Source organism: Rattus norvegicus, chromosome 7 (assembly GCF_036323735.1).
Source record: "Rattus norvegicus strain BN/NHsdMcwi chromosome 7, GRCr8, whole genome shotgun sequence".
NCBI classification, from domain to species: Eukaryota; Metazoa; Chordata; class Mammalia; order Rodentia; family Muridae; genus Rattus; species Rattus norvegicus.
In genome coordinates, this window is record NC_086025.1 from 122,078,688 (window position 1) to 122,097,459 (window position 18,772).

Consider the following 18,772-nt stretch of genomic DNA (forward strand, 5'->3'; position numbering starts at 1 on the left):
GCCGCTGCCTCAGTTTTCATAACTAGAGCTAAACCGCTCAGATAATTTGCCAAAAGTAAACTCAGTAAAGGAGGCAGAGGTGTGTTCTGTTTAGCCGATGTTTATTGTTCTGGAGGTAGGAAGCTGGGCCACAGACGGGACGTAGGTCTCGGGCCATGGGCGCCAGAGTGTGCTCTTCAACTAGGAATCGCCCTCTTTGGCCGATTTCAAGCGACTGGCGATCACGGTTATGGTGGAGGAGCTGGAAAAGCACAATTGGCTCGTCGGTGAAGCTGGCTCCACGTATTCTAAAATAGGGCCACGCCCTCGCCCCTATGTGCCTCACCAGCCACCTGCAGCAACTTCCACCGAGGCTCCAGCTGAGCTTTTAGAAACATAAGGGCCTGGATCTCCTCTGGAGATGCCATCGAGAAAGGGCCCAGACTGGGAGGTGTTTCTCCATGCAATACCTGTGCCAGGGTTCTTGCAAGCTGGAGTATGGATTCCTGGCTCAGGGATAGTAGGGTTTGGGGGACAATGAGACAACTGTTTCTGTCCACTTCCCACCCATACCACGTATCCACCCTACCCAGTTTACCTCTTCCACTAAAGCTAGAATTCGGCCCCCTACTGGGCTCCGAAGCATTGCAGCCAAGAGAGCAGCTTGGGCATTCTGCAGGCCATGGGCGGGCCCCAGGGCCATCAACACCATGTCAGGCTGGAAGCCATAGGCTAAGGGCAGTACCAGACCCAAGATGAAGCTCAGAAACCCTCCAGTTGTCTGTAGGGACAACAGCAGAGCCTCAGATTCTCATCTAGAGGACACTGCTGTTGGCTCCTGTCACCCCCCCTCCCCAACCTCAGGGACCCTGGGTTGTAAACAGAAGCCCCCAGAAAGATGGGGGCGCTTTGAGGGGTTGCGGGGCTTGGGGGGTATCGAGAACCTGTTCAACCACGACACAGCCACTCACCTGTGGCAGTGGAGTGGAGAAGTGGAACATGGACCAGATGTCTGCCTCCTTGCCCCGGATGCTGAGCCACAGAATTCTCCTTATCAGAAGAAAACACCATGGACATGTACACATGCATGAGACCCTGCTCACCCTTCCCAGAGCTTAACAACAAAGGACAAAGGGGAGCTTGGGGCCCGGCTGGGGGAGGGGGTGCGTAAGTGACTGTCAACCTGTTATGGCACTGCTTTCTGGGGCACCCACTCTCAAACTGCATCTATGGAAAGCCCCCTCCGCATTGTGAACTGCAGTGTCCTCACCCAACAGTAACCCTGGATTCCCAGTCACATGCCCGCTACCTATTCATCCACAAGTGAGATGTGTAAGCTACAGAATCATACCCATTGCCTGCAAGGTCCAGGGGTCGATCCAGTTGTCCCAGGGCCACACAGAGAAGCCTAAGAAGTTGACCCAGGATAGGCTGGGCTCACATTGTCCAGTATCCATTCAAGGGCCCTCCCTATGCCATTTGTGGGTACCCCCCATGTCCTTGGGGACTCAAGTCAACCAAGAAAAGTTTACCTCTGACCTCTATGGGCTACACATCGCTGAATGAGCACACCCAAAGTTGCTGCTGTGGCAAGGGCAGTTGTGGTTGCTATAGCACTTCTTATCTATCGAATTGACAACAGACAGGGGACCAAGAGGCTAGCACACATGCCCTCTTTGGAGCGCTTTCAGGAACCAATGCCAACTCCCAGACCTTAGGTTAAACCCATTTACGCTTTGTTGCAATCTTTTCCAAATGGCTGCTACTGACTGCCTTTCCCTACACTACAAGGTCAAATCGCACCCCAGGCAACCCTACCTGCCCATCCAGGATTCCATCTAAGAGGCACAGACTCTTCCCCAGTGCGGCAAGATCGTCGTCCTGAAACTGGGACTTGTGAAGCCTATGATGGGCAGGCCAGAGGGATACGTGGAAACCAAATTATCATTGTATAAGTGACACAGGTGCAAGGCATAGAGAGCCCCATTCCCCGATCCACTCTCCTCACCTGGCCCATGCCTCGGTCTCCTCCCTCAAGGCTGACCCTTCTTGATGGAGCACTCCAGGAGGTAAGTCCAGGGCAGCACCTGACACAGCCAAGGCAACAGCTATGCAGATTGGGGGCGTAGGGCGGTGGCACGGTCTGTCCAGGCAGGGGCTCAGTGAATCCTCTGCTACTGTACATGTGGAACTGTCAGCAAGCACAGGCAGAGAGCTCCCTTCAGGAGAGTGGGTGCTGGAACTCAGAACTGGGGCCACGTCTAAACAATTCAGAGTCACAGTCACTGCAGGGAAGCCCAGGGTAGAGTCACCAACCCAGGTCCAGGCCATACTGACTTTGTTGGAGGCTTGTCCAGTGAGGGGTCTGGGCTGTCCGAACACTCTGGATAGACTCCAGGGCACTATGGGAAGAAGTGGAGTTGTAAGCCTGACTCCCCTCTCAGCCCTCCCCCACTGGCCCCTCAGCCTTCAAACCTCTGACATGGCACCATGAGCCCAGGAAGGGGAGGTGTGGGGTCACCAAGCAATGTCTGCACCATCATGCACACTGACTGTGCTAGGGACTCTAAGTGGTATCCACCCTAGGAAGAGAGTTGAAATAGGACAGTGGAGGGATGTCACTAGTGTGAATGGCTGTACCAGGCAGAACCTTGACTGACCCTCTCACATCTGGTGCCCTCCCCTCCCCTGGCCCTTGAGCAGTTACCTCCAACACAGCACAAATCCGGCCACCAGCCAGCACCTGTAGCAGCTGTGTAAGATGGGCAAAGCACTCAGGGGTGGCCTGCATCTGCCCCTGAAACACAGTAGGTATGATAAGGATCTGGGCCCAGGACCTTCCATTATCCCCAGCCAGGCCACGTTCTCACCTCAGGGTCCCCAATAGCAGAGTCGAATCCAGCTGACACCAGCACCAGCTCAGGGTCAAACTATAGGCAGGATCCAGTGGAAAGAAGCCAAAAAGAGCAGTAGCTCAGGTGAAGGGGAGGTCCGATCGCTACCCATTCACATAATGTCAGACTTTCTGAGGCACCTTCCCTACCCCCATATGTCTATTCATACCATACACTGATGGGATGGCTTTTAACTCTCCTGCCTTCACAGTGAGACTCAGGGTAAGCCTAGGGTCTCTTGCCCTGGGGGGGGGCACCCACCACACAGTCACCTCAAAGGCCAACGGGAGCAGCACATGCAGGAAGGCAGCCAAATAGTCAGCATTTCCCATCCCAACCTGCAGCAAAAGCAAATCGGGCATCAGAGGACCAGCCCTACAAATGAGGACTTCAGGGTCTTTGCCCCTGAGAGCCAAACTCTGGGGAGACTCTTGCAGAATACCCCAGGTGACATTCACAATCCCCCTGGAGCTAGGGAGCAGCTAGCTAGACTGGACGGAGGACGGGGAAGGGGGACTTGGTACCTGGTTCCAGGGCAAATTGACAGTGAAACCTTGGCCCCGCCCTCGGCCAACTGTGTCTGCATCAGACTCTGGGAGGAACGGCCAGAAGTTTCCATGCTCATAGCGGTGCCAGGAGAAATAAAGGACACTGTAGACAACTGGCCAGGTCAGAAGTGAGGTCCCTTAGCAACCCCACAGCTTCTCAAAGAACCCTGATTCTTAACACACATACCCCCAGTCTCACCACTTGAATTTCATCCCCAAAGTGGTGTGTTGCAGACAAGGGGCTGTGTCCACACCCCCAGCTCACCTGGGGTCATCCTCAAAGATATACTGGATGCCCTGGCCATGGTGGACATCCCAGTCGACAATGAGAATCCTAAATTCAGACAATGCTGGAGATTACTGAAAGTAACCACCTTTCCACCTTTAGGCCAGGAGCCCAGCCAGGAGTAGGGGGACCTAGGTGGGATCTCTTGACCACCAACTCCACCTCTGGCTCTTTAGCTTGGGTCCCCCACACTTGCAGCTCAGGCTCGGACACACCTCTGCAGCCCGTATTTCTGCTTGGCATGTCTGGCTGCTATAGCCACGTTGTTGAACACACAGAAGCCATTGGCAGCCGCCCTCTGACTATGGTGCCCTGGAGGCCTGGGGTGTAAGAGGAGGGCATGTCAGAGTCATTCTGTCCCCTCACAGGGTCACACACAGACAGCCAAGGGAGGATGGCGGTTCTCACCTCACCAGGGCAACGCCATTGTGCACAGCTCCTGTTAGCACAGCATCCACCAGCCGCAGTGCAGCCCCCGCTGCCAGCCTTGCACAGTGAAAAGTATCCTGTGGATCAGAGTGCAATTTAGCCTGCTACCCGACCTGCTTGTCCCAGGTTGCAGGCTTCCCACTGCTGAGCAGACAGAGCTGGGACAGTGGCAAGCAAAAACACGGCAGGGTATAGTCATAAAGCATGAACAAGAAGACACCGGCAGGTGGGCAGATTTGAGTGTGAATACACCTAGGCAGGCATACGGACATAAATCTGGGTGAATGGGTGTGTATGCTGCCTCGCACCGGGTGGAAGTAGACAGCATCATACTGCTTAGACAGTGTGTGGAGCTCCTCTTTGTCCAGGGTCTGGGTCTTCTGCACCAGGGCTATATATTCTGGGCTGCGGATCAGCAGGACAGGAAGGAAAGAGCAGAGATTCCTGATGGGAGTGCCCATCCAGTACTCCCTTTTAGCCCACACCACGGTGAACCCAAGGGATGCTAGCGGGGCTATAACAGGATCAGGTCGCTAGACCTGTCATAGTCTGACCTGTGCACCAGTCCCAACTCTTCCTCTGATGCCTCACAAACTGACAAACACTGGCACCTTTCTTCCAGGCCACGCTGCCGCAGGCCATCCAAGGCAGCTGTCAGGCGCTCTGGGCACTCAATTTCGCACTCAGGGCTGGAACAAACAAGGATCTCAGTGTTCAGAGTTCCCTCCCAGCCCCCTACTTCTGTCTAGACACACTTACTCATCCCAGAGCAGTCGGGTGGCTGTCATGTCCTCGTGGTACACAAGTGCTGTGCCCATGGCCACTTTGATCCGCTCTAACTCAACACGCCCTCTGCCGGCAGGTGGTTGCACTGCCCACTCTCACTTAACAGTATGCACGTAAACAGCCCTCGCTTGGGACAGAGCCGGGTAGTGGACACTGGACCTGGGCAAGAGGGAACCACCCCAAGACCAGGTCCCGGCTCAAGCCCGCCCGATAGTCAGAAGCTAACCGCTGGAAACTGAGCTAAGCGTGGCTCCAAACGCCTAACTTCCGGCTTCCTCTTTTACAGGCTCCGTCCCGCCCCCAGGCGAGATTAGGGTGGAGTAAAGCAGAAGGCTGAGCTTCGCTAGGATTTCGCCCTCGTCTCTGGATCTGGTATCTCTCTCAGGGGCTTCAGCTGCTGTGCCACCGCCAACAACGTGTGGCACGGATCCTGCAACCAGTGCCGCCTCCAGTGTCTCTCTTGAAAAGGGTGGGAAGACAGGGCTGCTTGTTCTCAGGCCATCGCTGCAGCTACAGTTATGCTCCCGTCTTGTCCCCAGCATCCTCCTAGTCTACCCTGATATGCCAACTGTCAACCACAACCAATTTGCCTGCTCCTGGGGTGAAGGATGGAGAGGAGGGAAGTGAGCAGGGTGTGTATGTGAGCGCATGCAGGGGCTAGCCTGGGCTGGATCAAGGCACGGAACTTCCAGAAGGGACTTCCATGGAAAGACCACAGGTGAACAAGAGGCCACTGGAATAGAAGGGTTATGTAAGACGCCAGGCCAGCCAGGAAAACTGCAGCCCAGTGTGAGGTTAGGAAGGGCAGAGGGTTCTGAGCAAGGAAGGGTGAGGAAGAGGAGGGGGCCTTGGAAAGGAGGCAAAGCAGACATGAGCTCAAACATGAACTAAGGCTGTGCATATTTGTAGTCTGTTCCATAGCCCAGGCTTGTCTCCAGTTGGAAAGTGAGTGCTGGGATTACAGACGTGTCCCATCATGCTTCCAAAGCAAGATGCCCAAAGATGGGGAGAGGGGACCAGACACACCCTCAGGATGATGAGGGGGAAGGGAGCAAGGCTGCCACTGACATCTATGATAGGAACACACACAACTATCATGTACAGGGGAAACCAAAGAGCCCTGGAGTGGTTAGGAGTAGGTGCCCACTGCACACTCAGGAGTTGGGAGTTCAGGCCCAGGTTCTGGAGAAACCTAAGGCTTCTCCATCTTCTAAAGGCCAAAGGCATCAAGCAGAGGAACTCAGGACACTCATGACTGATCACTCTGGATTATGTGTATTTGTGGGGTAGGGCATGTGAGCCACACCCCCATAATTGGGTGAAGTATTTGAAATCTCAGACCATGGTTATCACAAGGGTGCTCAGGCAGAGGGACTGTGATCATAGCAGCTTCTCTGACCAGATTAGACCAGGCAAAGTGTATTTGCCCAGAACTTGCCAAATGAGGGAAATGAAAGGCCTTACCCTTATGACCTGCCCTGTGGCACCTGTCCTTGGGACGTGGGGAAGAACGTGGGCCATCTAACCAGCCCAAGTATGGCCTCTGACCAGGCAGTTTGTGTCTAATGGCTTGGATGACAGTTAGGTTCAGGGAGGCTGCTGGTCAGAGAGTAGAACCTACCTCTCTGGGTCTCAGAGAGCCTCTAAGACCTTCCTCACTAGACGTTTGGGCCATTGGAAGACAAATGTTGAGTTGGAAGACAAAGGTTGCAAACTCAGAAAGAAGGGAGCATCCGTTTCTCTGGGTCCTAGCACCATCTATCCCATCATCTGCCCTTGCATCAGACTCCAGACTCCCTGCTCAGCCTCTAAGCCTTAAGAGTACAGTCATTCAAGAAGAGAGGGGAGCAAGCCCTAATTTGGCTTGAAGACCATTGGAAAAGACTAGGTGGCACCAGCACTTTGGCCTGGGAAGAGTCAGGGGACTGTCACCTCTATTAGCTGGAGGACAGGAGCTCAGGCTACCTCCTTCTTGTGCACAGAGCAGCAGCTTGGAGAACCAATGGGTGCTCAGGCAATGGGGCCACACAACCAGAATGGCAGAGCTACAAAAGGGTTTATTTGCCCCCAGCCACATAGGCACACTAAATGGCTGGTTTACATTCCAGGCTAAGGGTGTAAGAGAATCCACCCACTCCCAGAAGAGATGATGTCCCTGAGTCAGTGTCCCCAAAACCTCTATCTCCCTCCATCTCCAGAGTTGGCCTTGGCATTGTCCAGAGCAAGCAGAGCTCGGGTCTAGGCCTTGTCTCCAAAGCTCTGCCCACTCTGAGGCTTTTCCATGCACAACTCCAGAATTCAAAGGCTAGTCCCATGTTGGGTAGGGGTCTTGGACAGAAAGCTTAGATGTGGGGTTGGGGATTTAGCTCAGTAGTAGAGCGCTTGCCTAGCAAGTGCAAGGCCCTGGGTTCGGTCCCCAGCTCCGAAAAAAAGAAAAAAGAAAAAAAAAAAAGCTTAGATGTTCTGCCAGGGTCATCTCGGGCGCTCAAAATCTGAAGAACTGGCTTGGAGATGGAGGGTTCGTGATTCAAGGGGTCTACACAGCCTTTCCAGGTGGATGACTTGGGATAAAAGCACCAGGCACTGGTGCCAACCAGGATTCCTCTTCCGGAGAAGGGAAGCCAAGGTGTCTGCGAAGCTCCCAGACAGCCTCCTTAGGATACCCCCCAAACCACCCGGAGGTCTTCACAGAGCTGTCTCCTTTGGAACTCTGGCTCCTAGCTGCCTGGGAGGCTTGAAGCTGAGCACTTCCTTATACGTAACACCTGCAGGAAAGGAAGAGAAGCAAATGATACAGTTAGACAGCTTCCAACCAAGGGGAGAAGCCAGCACCCCCATGGGCTTTTTAATCTAATCCTAAATGGACCAATCCACCTAAAAACACTAAAGACTGCTGTGAAGCTAGATTTCCCCAGGCAAACAAGTGATGAAGGCTGATGTTCAAAAAATAAAATAAGGGGTTGGGGATTTAGCTCAGTGGTAGAGCGCTTGCCTAGCAAGCACAAGGCCCTGGGTTTGGTCCCCAGCTCCGAAAAAAAATAAATAAAATAAAGTAAAAGGTTTGTGTTGAGAGAGAGAGAGAGAGAGAGAGAGAGAGAGAGAGAGAGAGAGAGGTAGGTCTGTATTTAAAAAAAAAGGAAGCGAGAAAAGAAAGTGTGAGCTATGAGCTATTCGAGGTCTCAGTTGTGTGTCTGTGTGGTCTATGGTGAAAGCAACAGCATCCAGCCACAGCGAGTAGATGGAGACCACAGAACGGATCTTGTGGTACGTGGTTAAGGGAGTCATTTTGTTTAGCAGCAGAAGGGTTTCGTCACACAGAACCAAGCTCATCAGTACACAACACTTAAGGGACGAACACCTGCCAGGGCTTTTAGAACATGATACGAGAGAACCTCAACCCACCCAGTCTTTCCCACTCCAGGGTGCAAGAACAGGGCCTGGGGTCTGAGGCAGACAGGACAAGGGATGGGGATAGCATGTCCCCAGACCTCCCTACTCCCTACTGGCAGGTTGGACCTGCCAGTCTGGAGCAGACACCAGAGGCTAGTTCCAGCCCACGGAACAGTAGGCAAACTGAGAAGGCTTCTCTGGGGCCAGTTCTCAAAGAGAAGATGCTCTTCCCAGAACCTGGAGGTTCGGCACATAGATGTGGAGGGATCTGGGGCTGGAGGTGAGAAGGAAAAGTTGGGCCCTTGGGCCTGCGTGGGAATATACTGTCTTCCATGGGCAGAACATAAGAAAGATATAGTTGGGGTTGGGGATTTGGCTCAGTGGCAGAGCGCTTGCTTAGGAAGCGCAAGGCCCTGGGTTTGGTCCCCAGCTCCGAAAAAAAGAAACAAAAAAAAAAAAAAAAAAAGAAAGATATAGTTGTTTCAGGAGAGGTTCTGAAAAGGACTAAGGAGAGGAAAGGATAAATTTTAAAGGTGTGAGAAGAAAGTCCTAAGGACAGGTGGTGGTAGAGAAGGCCTCAGTGTGGTCTAGACATGAGGACACTGGGCAGTGTAGGGGTTGGGGAGAGAAAGGCCAGGGAATTAGCAAGCCAAGGGCGCGAAGCACACACAGATGCACCACGTCTGATGGCATGGGACCCATCACATGCCAGCCTTCGTCAGAGCTCCTGAAAAGGACACTCTTCACCACTGCGTTCTGCCCTAGCCAGAAGTCAACCTGGTTGAGTTGCACTGCCCCACAATGCCCTTTGACCTCCCAACTTCTTATCTAACCTGCAACCCAGGGTCGGAGGCTCATCCACACAGGACGCACAGGGTCCAAAGCCTGACATTATGTGTCACCCATACTCACGCTTCCATTCCTCAAGGGTGCGGTCTACGTCATCAAAGGAGTCATCATATTTCTGGGCCTTGGGCTCATCCTCAGTGTCCCGAAGGGACTCAAAGTATGGGTGGGCTAATGCCTCAGCTGCTGTCACCCGCTGTTCCGCATCCAACACCAGCATCTTTTCCAGGAGATTCACGGCTGTGGGGAGAGCAAATCAGGCCCAGCCACAAAAGAGGGCATACTCACCCAGTTGCCTGAAACCTTCACCCATCCAGCCCTACCCTGAGGGCTTGCATTGGTCAGGACAGAAGCAAAATCCTTCTTTTCCAACTCAGGGAGGCCTTCCATGTAGTTCTTGGCCTGTGAGGGAAAAAGGGTGATAGGCCAGCCTCTAAGTCCAAGTCCAGCCCATTGCCCACTCCCCACTGACCTCAGCACTCTGTAGCTTCTGTACAAACTCAGGAGGGGGTGTCCCTGTGACTTTCATGATCTCCTTCAGCTGGTCCAGGTCTGTATCAAGGTCAGGAATACAATGCAGGGGCAGAGGGTGGCCCACCCAGAACCCACATCATGGCCAAAGTCAAATGATGTTCTACATCGAAGGATACGGTCATTGCCTTTGAACAGGATCTTTCCAGTAATCATCTCTGCCATGATGCAGCCAACAGACCAAATGTCCACTGAGAAACGTCCATCGGTGCCCCACACACAAGGGTCACATTCACATTCATGAAGGCCAAGAAAAGGGGACACACAAGAAACCACACATAGGAGACAAGTATACGTGACAGGGAGGCAGGTGTGTACATAGGCACAGAGCAGAGACTGTCATTGAGGAGGGTGACAGAGTTCCACCCCAGTTCACTAACCTCCCAGAGGTAGGGCCTACAAATGACTCCCTATCAAGAAATGAAGGGAGCTAGAAGTGGCTAATCAGTTAAGAGCGAGGGATGCTATTCCAGAAGACCTTGGTTTGGTTTTCAGCACCTACGTGATAGCTCACGGCCATCTGTGACTCCAGTGCTAGAGAACCCAGTGCCTTCTTCTGGTGTCTGTGGGCACCAAGTACACAGGTGATGGACACGTGCACATAAGTACTTACACACATAAAATAATGAAATAGGTTCTTATAAAAATTAAGAATGCGCAAGGCCCTGGGTTCGGTCCCTAGCTCCGAAAAAAAGAAAAAAAAAATAAGAATGGGTTGGACATGGTAATACAGCCTTTAATCCCCAGGTTGTAACAGACAAAAGCAGGTCGATCTCTGTGGATTCAAGACCAGCCTGGTCTACCTAGTGAGTTCCAAGCCAGCCAGGACTACAAAAGGTCTAGAAAGCAAGCAAGCAAGCAAGCAAGCAAGCAAGCAAGAAGAAGCAGAGCCAAGTGGATCTCTGTGAGTTCAAGGCCAGCCTAGTCTACATAGTGAGTTCCAAAAATAACCAGAGCTACATAGTAAGACCCTGTCTTCAAAACAACCAAACTGAATATATATACGTACACACACATTTTTCTCAACAAATAATAAAAATGGAGAAAGGAGGGGAGAGAGAGAAGGAAGGAAGGAAGGAAGGAAGGAAGGAAGGAAGGAAGGAAGGAAGGAAGGCAGGCAGGCTGGCTGAGATGTAGCTCAATGACAGGGCACTTGACTAGCATGAATAAGACTGGATTCCATCGCCAATACTACAAAAATAATTTAAAAATAAAACGAATGTGTAAATGTGGGTGGCATGCACTGGAGTCTCTGAATAGCCTCTTACCTGTCTGTGTGTAACGCATCCAATTCAAGATGACCTCTGGTGCCCGATACCACCGGGTTACCACATATCCTGTCATCTCACTGTCCGCCTGCCTGGCAAGGCCAAAATCTAGGATCTAAAGAAGTATCAGGGAGGTGGAACTTAGACACCGAGGATAGACCACATGTGGTCCAGAAGACTGTACGAGAGTTGGGCTTGAGGTTTCTACACTGGAGCTTTGTGCCACCCTTTGGTCTTGAGCCCCAAGGATTCTCCCTGTGGTCGGTGTCCCTGGCCCTGCCCACCTCAGGAGGAAATACTGAAGATTTCCCTCTGTTTCACCATCCCCTAATCACCTTTAGGAGCCTCCTAATGGAGGCTCAAATGTCTGAGTTCTGTCCCTCTGCCTAGGCCAAAAGTCAAGCAGGGCAGTAGGAGAGTGGAAGGGGTCCCAACCCCCGCCATTGTCCTCTCCCCTCCCAGTGATACCTTCAGCTCACAGTCCTCGTTCACAGCCAGGTTTCCAGGTTTCAAGTCCTGAGAGAAGAAAGTGGCCACTATGACCCACCTACCAGAGCAGGGCCCAGGCAACACTTTACTTGAGCCCCCAAAACTGGCCTGGCCCCTCTGGGGAAGGGCAGAGGGGCTAAGTCCCTGGGGAGAACTGGGGATTACAGGTATTTCCGCCACAGTCCTATCTTGCTCCTTACAGTTAAGCAATGGGCCCTGGGGTTGAGCACTTCTGTCTATACAGTTGGGAGGAGCAGGGGCAATCTCCCAGTCCCTCCAGAACTCACCCTGTGGATGACGCCGGCAGCGTGGATATACTGTGGAAAAGAGGGAGTTCAGCAGCCATCAGCTTGACTCCAAGACACAGAGACCTGCCCTGACCAACAGGAAGTTCTGCCCACTTCCCTATGGCCACCTCAGCAAAGCTCACCTTCAGCCCCTTCAGCATCTGATACACAAGAAACTGGATTCTGTCTTCACTCAGAGTCTCGTGCTTCATGAGCTTGCCCAGGTCAGTGCCCATGAATGGCATCACCAGGTAGCTGTGGAAGCAAGGGAGGCAGCCAAGGGATCAGGGCTAGTCCCACCAGGCCGGGCTGGGCCCAGTTCACAACTCTCGAGATCCCATCCTGGCAGGTGCCACCAAAGCAACTTCACTGTAGCACCCAGTCATCCCTAGCACTGAGGATCATACCATCCTACCATGTCTCTACCCCCACCGTGCCATGCTAGGCACCAACCCGCCCTCTGATCACACTTGTCCTTGGCAATTACATCTTCTCAACCCATGCCCACATCCCCTCATTCCAGAATGGCAAGCAGGGAGTGGGCTGTGTGTCAGGGCTATTTTGTTTGGGCTTGGGGGCTCTTTGTTTGTTTTTTTTTTTAACAAATGTTCATTTATTATATATGAGTACACTGTAGCTGTCTTCACATACACCAGAAGAGGGCATCGAATCTCTTTACAGATGGTTGTGAGCCACCATGTGGTTGCTGGGAATTGAACTCAGGACCTCTGGAAGAGTAGTCGGGTGCTCTTAACCGCTGAGCCATCTCTCCAGCCCGGGCTCTTTAAGGAAAGGTCTCACTTTGCAGTCCTGTCTGGTCTGAAACTCACTGTATAGACCAGAATGGCCTCAAACTCACAGAGAGCTACCTCTCTCTACCTCTGCCTTCTAAGTGTTGGAATTAAAGACTTGCACCTCTACACCCAACCTTGTCTTTTTATTTTTTTAAAGATTTATTTACTTATTTATTTATTATATATAAGTATATATGTATATATACATATATAAGTATATATATACATATATAAGTATATATGTGTGTATATATACATATATATATACATATATGTATTATATATAAGCTGTCTTCAGACACACCAGAAGAGGGCACCAGACCCCATTACAGATGGTTGTGAGCCACCATGTGGTCGCTGGGAATTGAACTCAGGACCTCTGGAAGAGCAGTCAGTGCTCTTAACCGCTGAGCCAGTTCTCCAGTCCCAGCAGTCAGTGCTCTTTTTCTTTTTCTTTTTTTTTTTTCTTTTCTTTTTTTCAGAGCTGGGGACCGAACCCAGGGCCTTGTGCTTGCTAGGCAAGCGCTCTACCTCTGAGCTAAATCCCCAACCCCTATAAGTACACTGTGGCTGTCTTCAGACACACCAGAAGAGGACATCGGATCTCATTACAGATGGTTGTGAGCCACCATGTGATAGCTGGGAATTGAACTCAGGACCTCTGGAAGAACAGTTAGTGCTCTTAACCGCTGAGCCATCTCTCCAGCCCTCTTTTTTTCTTTTTTCTTTTTCTTTTTTCTTTTTTCCGGAGCTGGGGACTGAACCCAGGGCCTTGCACTTGCTAGGCAAGCACTCCACCACTGAGCTAAATCCCTAACCCCTAGTCAGTGCTCTTAACCATTTCTCCAGCCCTTGCTTTTGTTTTTGGAGACGGGACCACATGCAGGCCAAAATGGCCTTGGAATGCTGACCCTCCCAGCTCTATCTCTCAAATGCTGGGGCTGCGAATGTGTGCACTGCCACACTCCCCCTCAGGGTTGTAAAATTCCTGACGTGGGGGGGGGGGGCATCGTACGCAGCAGGGTGAGCAGCTAGGGCTGCACCTGATGCTGGCACCTCAGATTACTTAGTCAGGTACTGTGAGGGCCCAAGTGTCAGGCTTGGAAGGAGACAGTTTGGTTTTACCAGGGTGTGCCAGTATCTAGGGGTACCAATAGTCCATAGGGTTGTGGCGAGAAGTGAACGAGCTCTACGCACCTCAGCCCTCACTTGAGAAGCCCTCGCCATGGGAAGGAAGAAGACCTCAAGCCAACGTAGAACCTGAAGCCAGTACCCAGAAGCTGCCTAGGCCCCTCCTACCACACATAGGGTGACCAGGAATCGGGGGCAGGGGTTGGAGCCGCAAGGTATCTAGGTCACAGGGATGTTCAGGTGAACGGAGGGATAGACAAGGGAAAATGGTATTATCACTCACACAAGTTCATGGCTCCCAGGAGCATATAGGAATATGGAGTAGACTGTGGTAAGAGGAGTGGGTGAGCAGTGTGCACCCTATCCCTCACATGGGCTATGACCCCTTTGGGGGTCCCATATCGGACATCCTACACGACAATTCATATCAGTAGCAAAAGTTATGAAGTATCAACAAAACAATCTCATGGTTGGGGGTCACCAGGACATGAGGGACGCAGCATTAGGAAGGTTGAGAACCACTGGGCTCTGGGACGAAGGCCCTCAACCTGGCCCAGAACCTTAAGCTGACACTTAGAAGCCACCCAGGTTCCTGCCCCCCACCCAGCCACTAGCACTTACAAGTCTGTGAAGTCATCCAGAGTCTCATCGGGAGTGAACACATCCAGCAGCCCAATGACCTGCGGAACAAGTGGCAGACAGGATAGAAAGCACACAGGAGCTGCGAGGCCTCAGGGCACCCCCAGGGTGGCACTGTACTCCAGGCAGAAAACCCTCCCATAACTATCCTTGTCTCTTCCACTGTCCCCACTGTCGGCTCAGCCCCCATCCTGGTACATTTGCCCACAGACACAGGCTATTTTTGGATGCTGACAGCCGGGATTCTCTGGGGGAGGGAGGGGCAGTCTCAGGTCTGGGTTGGCTCCAGGCCTCTGAGCAATCCAGCTCCTTTAGTCTTCTGTCCCCCCACCCCACACACACACCTTTTTTTTCCTTCCCAATGAAGCAGACCCAAGAGCAAAATGGGGACAGTCCCCTGGGAGGAATGAATTCCCAGGAGGTCATTCCTGGGACCATCCCCTGGCAGTCTAGTCCAAGGGAATCACCCATTGAACCTCAGCTTTGGACAACAGATAGACAATGTGACTTTGACTTCCCAGTACTTGATTAGGGGACAGCACCTCTGGGGTCAAAGGAGTCCTCCATGAGGGGGGCTGCATATCTCCAAATACCAGGAGGAATGAATAAATGAGCAAAGAGAGGTCAAGTGCCTGATGCCCACAGCAGGAGTGAAAATCCTTCCAGAGTAAGGAACAGAGAGGGAGTCCAAGTGGCTGAAACCCAGGCCAAGGAGGAATCAAGGAGAGGACAGAGCAAGTCCAAGGAGGGCCTCGAACTCACATCCCGGGGGTTTGATCCACAGAGCTGCCGTGGAAAGGTTTAAACGAAGACACTATGCTGAATATGTCCTCCTAGTTTCAGTGACAGAATGAGGCAAGAACAGACAGGAGGTAAAGGGCAGATGGGTGACGGCTTTCACTCACGGCTGAAGCTAGGGGAAAGAGCACAGACAGAAAAGGCCTGGGGACAGACAGATAACCCACAGCTACGATCTGTGAGCTGAGTGCACTCTGCAGAACAGATAAACAATAGTGTCCTGGAGGTCAAGGTAGGTCCATCTACGAGGATTATGACTTCTGCTCTTGTGTGATATAGAATGTGGCCCAGAGCCAAGGACCAGAGCTTGAGGAAGAGGAAGAAGAGGAAGAGGCGGCTAGGGCTGGCCCTGCGCTAACCCCATCTCTGGTGTGAGTGGGACATACAGCCTATCCAGACCTCAGGGTCCACATGGGAAGCCAGGTTACAATGGCAGTCTCCTAAAAGGTTCTGAGGCATCCTGAAAGCAGCCACAGCCAGGTGAGGGCTGGTCAGTAGCTTGGTGTAAAGGCGGATGTGACCCACAGACTGGCAAAGAAGTAGGGAATGAGTGAAGAGGCCCAAGGCTCTTGGTTCACAAAGGCTACAGGATAAGTAGGTAGGTGGAAGCTGGAGGATCTGAGGTTAGGGGTGGTTACACCCAAGAAAACAAAGCCTTTTACTGTTTGTTGTTGTTTTGTTTTGTTCTGTTTTGGGCTTTGGCTTTGCTTTTGGGGTTTTCTGAGATAGGGTTTCTCTGTGTAGCCCTGGGTGTCCTGGAACTAGCTCTGTAGACCAGGCTGGACTCGAACCCACAGACACCCATTTGCCTCTGCCTTTCAAGTGCATGTGCCACCACTGCCAAGCTTACTGGGGTTGTTTGTTTGTTTACTGTTTCCGGCTTTACTGAGAAGTGAAGAAGCAGACAAGGCAGGCCGGATATACATCCACCAGATCAGCCAAGATTGGCAATGATGAAGCAGTGCCAATCGGTTTGCTGCTAGCCATGGGGAGTTCATTTTTCCTTTGAGCTATATTGACTCTGATGATCCAGGAAGGTTAAAACATCTGTCAGGACTAGCGCAAGTGCGCAGAAGTGGGAGGGGCAGAACTCACAGCCTCAGGAAGAACCATATCAACAATAATAGTAATATAACAATAATTAATAAATTAAATAAAGTCGGTCCCCAGCTCCGAAAAAAAGAACCAAAAAAAATTAAATAAAAGGCCCCCTGGCTGAGAGGAATATTCTGAGGGCCAGCATTGGTGATGGGAGAGGCTCAGGAGCAGCCACATGCAGGTAGGACTGGAAACGAGATGCTTTCCCTATGGGTGTGAAGAAACACACCCCCCCCCCAATGGTGACAGTAATGCTTTGCTCCTTAAACCCCTTTATCCACAGAGACCCACGGCTTTGGGATGATAGAGCCAAGGGGGCACAACTCGAGCACCCTGCCTTGCCCTGAACTCCCAGGAACTGGGAGTTCTGCCTGGAATAGAAGACTAGGGAAGTAGGCAAAGGGAGACCGAGGGGACAGATAACCCACAGCTGGGACCTATGAGCTGAGTGCACTCTGCTGAATACATAAGCAATAGTGTCCCACCTTTACACCAAGCTATTGACCCGCCCTCACCTGGCTGTGGTTGCTTTCAGGGTTCCTTCCAGGAAAACCCTCCTCCCATCAGCCTGATTGGTGACAGGGTTTGCAGTGAGACCTGAGGAAGCCTTAGGCCTAGACCCATACCCTGACCATTGCCTGGGCTGTGAAGGTAAGGGTGGATCAAGGTGAAACCAAGCAGCTGAAGAGGAGGCTGAAACTTGTAGTGTCACCCAGAAAGGGATCTGGGCTCTGCGTCCGCTTTCCTCCTGGAAGCTGTTGATAGCTTACCCAAGCTGGGAGCTAACTAGGTAGGAGGTACCAGGCCCCTGGTACAGAGGCAGTGGGCAGGATTTGCAGGGGAGGGCAGGATGAGAGGAGCCAGTGCACAATATCCGCATCTGGGACGGGCTTTGGACTCACGTTCTCGTGGCGCATGTGTTTGAGGAGGCGCAACTCTCTGTAGGCGCGCTTGGCAAACAGCTCCGACTGGAAGGGCCGGTACAACTTCTTGATGGCCACCTTGTTGCCAGTGCGGCTGTCTACTGCAGAGCTGCGGGGCGGACGGCTTGGCTAGCGAACCCGCCCCGTAATCGCCAGCTGCCTCCTGCCCTGCCTGCCGCCCCGCCCGGCAAACGCTCACCACACTGCACCATAGGCACCAGAGCCAACGGGCTGCAGGTCCTGGTACACGGCGCGCACCTCCCAGGCCGTTTTGGTCACCTCCTGGCGGTAAAAGCCCTTGCGGGCGGGTGGCGGGGAGCTCATCCCCGGCCGGAGCACCGCGCTCTAGGACCGGACTTGGGATCAGGGGCTCCGCCCGTGCGCCCCGGGTCACTGCGTGGCAGGGCCGGCTCCGCGCCGGCCACCCGCCTGCCCGCCTCTGGGGCTTTCCTTTGCGGGCTCTTCTCTCGGGGTCGCCACCCTGAACTCTGTATAGCCGCCAACTCCCTCCTGACCCTTGTCTCTGGCTGGCTAAGTGGTCCCTCCCGGCCCACTGACCAACCGGCCCCTGGGCCCTGAGCACGTGACACCCCCGCCTGCCCTCCGGCCCCTGCGGAAACCCGAGGAGGCCTCCGGGGTTGGGCGGAAGGCTTGGAAAGGGGGGGTTGTGGGGGAGAGCTGCCCCACAGCTCAATCTGGACCTGAGATGAGAGGAGGCGCTGAAACACCCTGGCCAGCCTATATCCACGCTAGACTTCTTGGCCCTTGGGTCCTAGCAGGTGCCTCTCTGGATCCCGGCCCTTCCTATTCTTCCAGAACGTCAGACCCATTCTAGGCAACTTCAGATCACCAGGTTCTACTCCAGCCCCAGGTCAGGCCCACCAGCCCATACACCAATCATACCCCATCCCAATTGTTTCCTGTTCCTGGCTCAACTCCCCATCTTTCCCAGGGATGCCCCGCCCCTGGGGCTGGTCGGTTCACCTCCATCTCTATGGAGGAGGATTTGGTTCTGTCTCCCAGACATCTCGGGTTGCATCCCCGGTCCCATTGTTGTGGCTCTCAGCTTCCCAGTCTAGGAACCAGAGGAATGGGTCCTAGAGGCAGAACAGGTCCTTCTAGGACCCCTTTACACCTCTGTTCCTCCCCCACCCCACCCCTAATCTGGTATGTAGAGTGCCGACTTCAAGCATTGGACAGGACTGGTCCCTCTGTCTATCCCACCTGCTGTCCGTCCAGCTTGGCCTTCAAAGACCAGAATGAGCTAAAGGTGTACCTGACCCCAGAAAAAAAAAAGAGGGGGTCGGACGTGGGCTTCCAGCTTCGTACCTCGGTGTGCTCTTTCTCCCTGGGGTCTGGTGCAGACCTGAACCAGATGCTCCTGGAGGGTCAAGCCAACATCCCTCCCACAGCCTAACCCACGTCCGTACGTCCGTTCCAGGATCCCACTGGCTTGACCAGTAGTAACAAGATCTCCAGAACCCTCTCCCCCTCCCTTCATGCCTGCCCGCCTGCCTGCAGCCATGAATCAGCAGCTCAAGCTGGCCAGAGCAACTTTACACCTGGGCTGCTGCTGGGATGCGGTACATCCACAAACTGACAAGAGTGAACCGGGCAAGCTCTGGGCCACTCAAACTACACCTGCCTGGACCCTGT

At 53.0% G+C, this 18,772-nt stretch overlaps 2 protein-coding genes across 16 annotated transcripts; both read right to left on the minus strand.

Moving 5' to 3' along the window:
- Positions 1 to 80: 80 nt before the first annotated feature.
- Positions 81 to 5,770, minus strand: Hdac10 (histone deacetylase 10). Of its 14 annotated transcripts, NM_001414972.1 has the most exons (20): positions 4,896 to 5,159; positions 4,691 to 4,825; positions 4,445 to 4,541; positions 4,116 to 4,213; positions 3,923 to 4,027; positions 3,687 to 3,755; positions 3,398 to 3,524; positions 3,146 to 3,211; positions 2,850 to 2,909; positions 2,687 to 2,776; positions 2,455 to 2,561; positions 2,317 to 2,381; positions 1,988 to 2,240; positions 1,798 to 1,882; positions 1,512 to 1,603; positions 1,331 to 1,387; positions 951 to 1,029; positions 578 to 760; positions 326 to 485; positions 81 to 241 (listed from the first exon to the last, which is right to left on the minus strand). In NM_001414972.1, exons 1-20 carry the CDS (start codon positions 4,952 to 4,954, stop codon positions 228 to 230), a joined length of 2,001 nt encoding a protein of 666 aa, NP_001401901.1. In that variant the 5' UTR covers positions 4,955 to 5,159; the 3' UTR covers positions 81 to 227. The 14 variants fall into 14 exon arrangements, with proteins under 14 accessions (NP_001401901.1, NP_001030172.1, XP_038935553.1 ...); XM_039079625.2 differs by lacking the exon at positions 2,455 to 2,561 and having other exon boundaries at positions 85 to 241; positions 1,988 to 2,170; positions 4,896 to 5,770; XM_006242219.4 differs by lacking the exon at positions 1,331 to 1,387 and having other exon boundaries at positions 85 to 241; positions 4,896 to 5,770.
- A 1,189-nt stretch (positions 5,771 to 6,959) lies between these two features.
- On the minus strand, positions 6,960 to 17,620 carry Mapk12 (mitogen-activated protein kinase 12). Of its 2 annotated transcripts, none has more exons than XM_039079833.2 (12): positions 17,375 to 17,503; positions 17,096 to 17,225; positions 14,280 to 14,338; positions 11,877 to 11,988; positions 11,734 to 11,763; positions 11,426 to 11,473; positions 10,958 to 11,072; positions 9,809 to 9,880; positions 9,631 to 9,710; positions 9,482 to 9,560; positions 9,225 to 9,398; positions 6,960 to 7,687 (listed from the first exon to the last, which is right to left on the minus strand). In XM_039079833.2, exons 2-12 carry the CDS (start codon positions 17,108 to 17,110, stop codon positions 7,608 to 7,610), a joined length of 864 nt encoding a protein of 287 aa, XP_038935761.1. In that variant the 5' UTR covers positions 17,111 to 17,225; positions 17,375 to 17,503; the 3' UTR covers positions 6,960 to 7,607. The 2 variants fall into 2 exon arrangements, with proteins under 2 accessions (XP_038935761.1, NP_068514.1); NM_021746.2 differs by having other exon boundaries at positions 7,226 to 7,687; positions 17,316 to 17,620.
- Between the last annotated feature and the right edge of the window lie 1,152 nt (positions 17,621 to 18,772).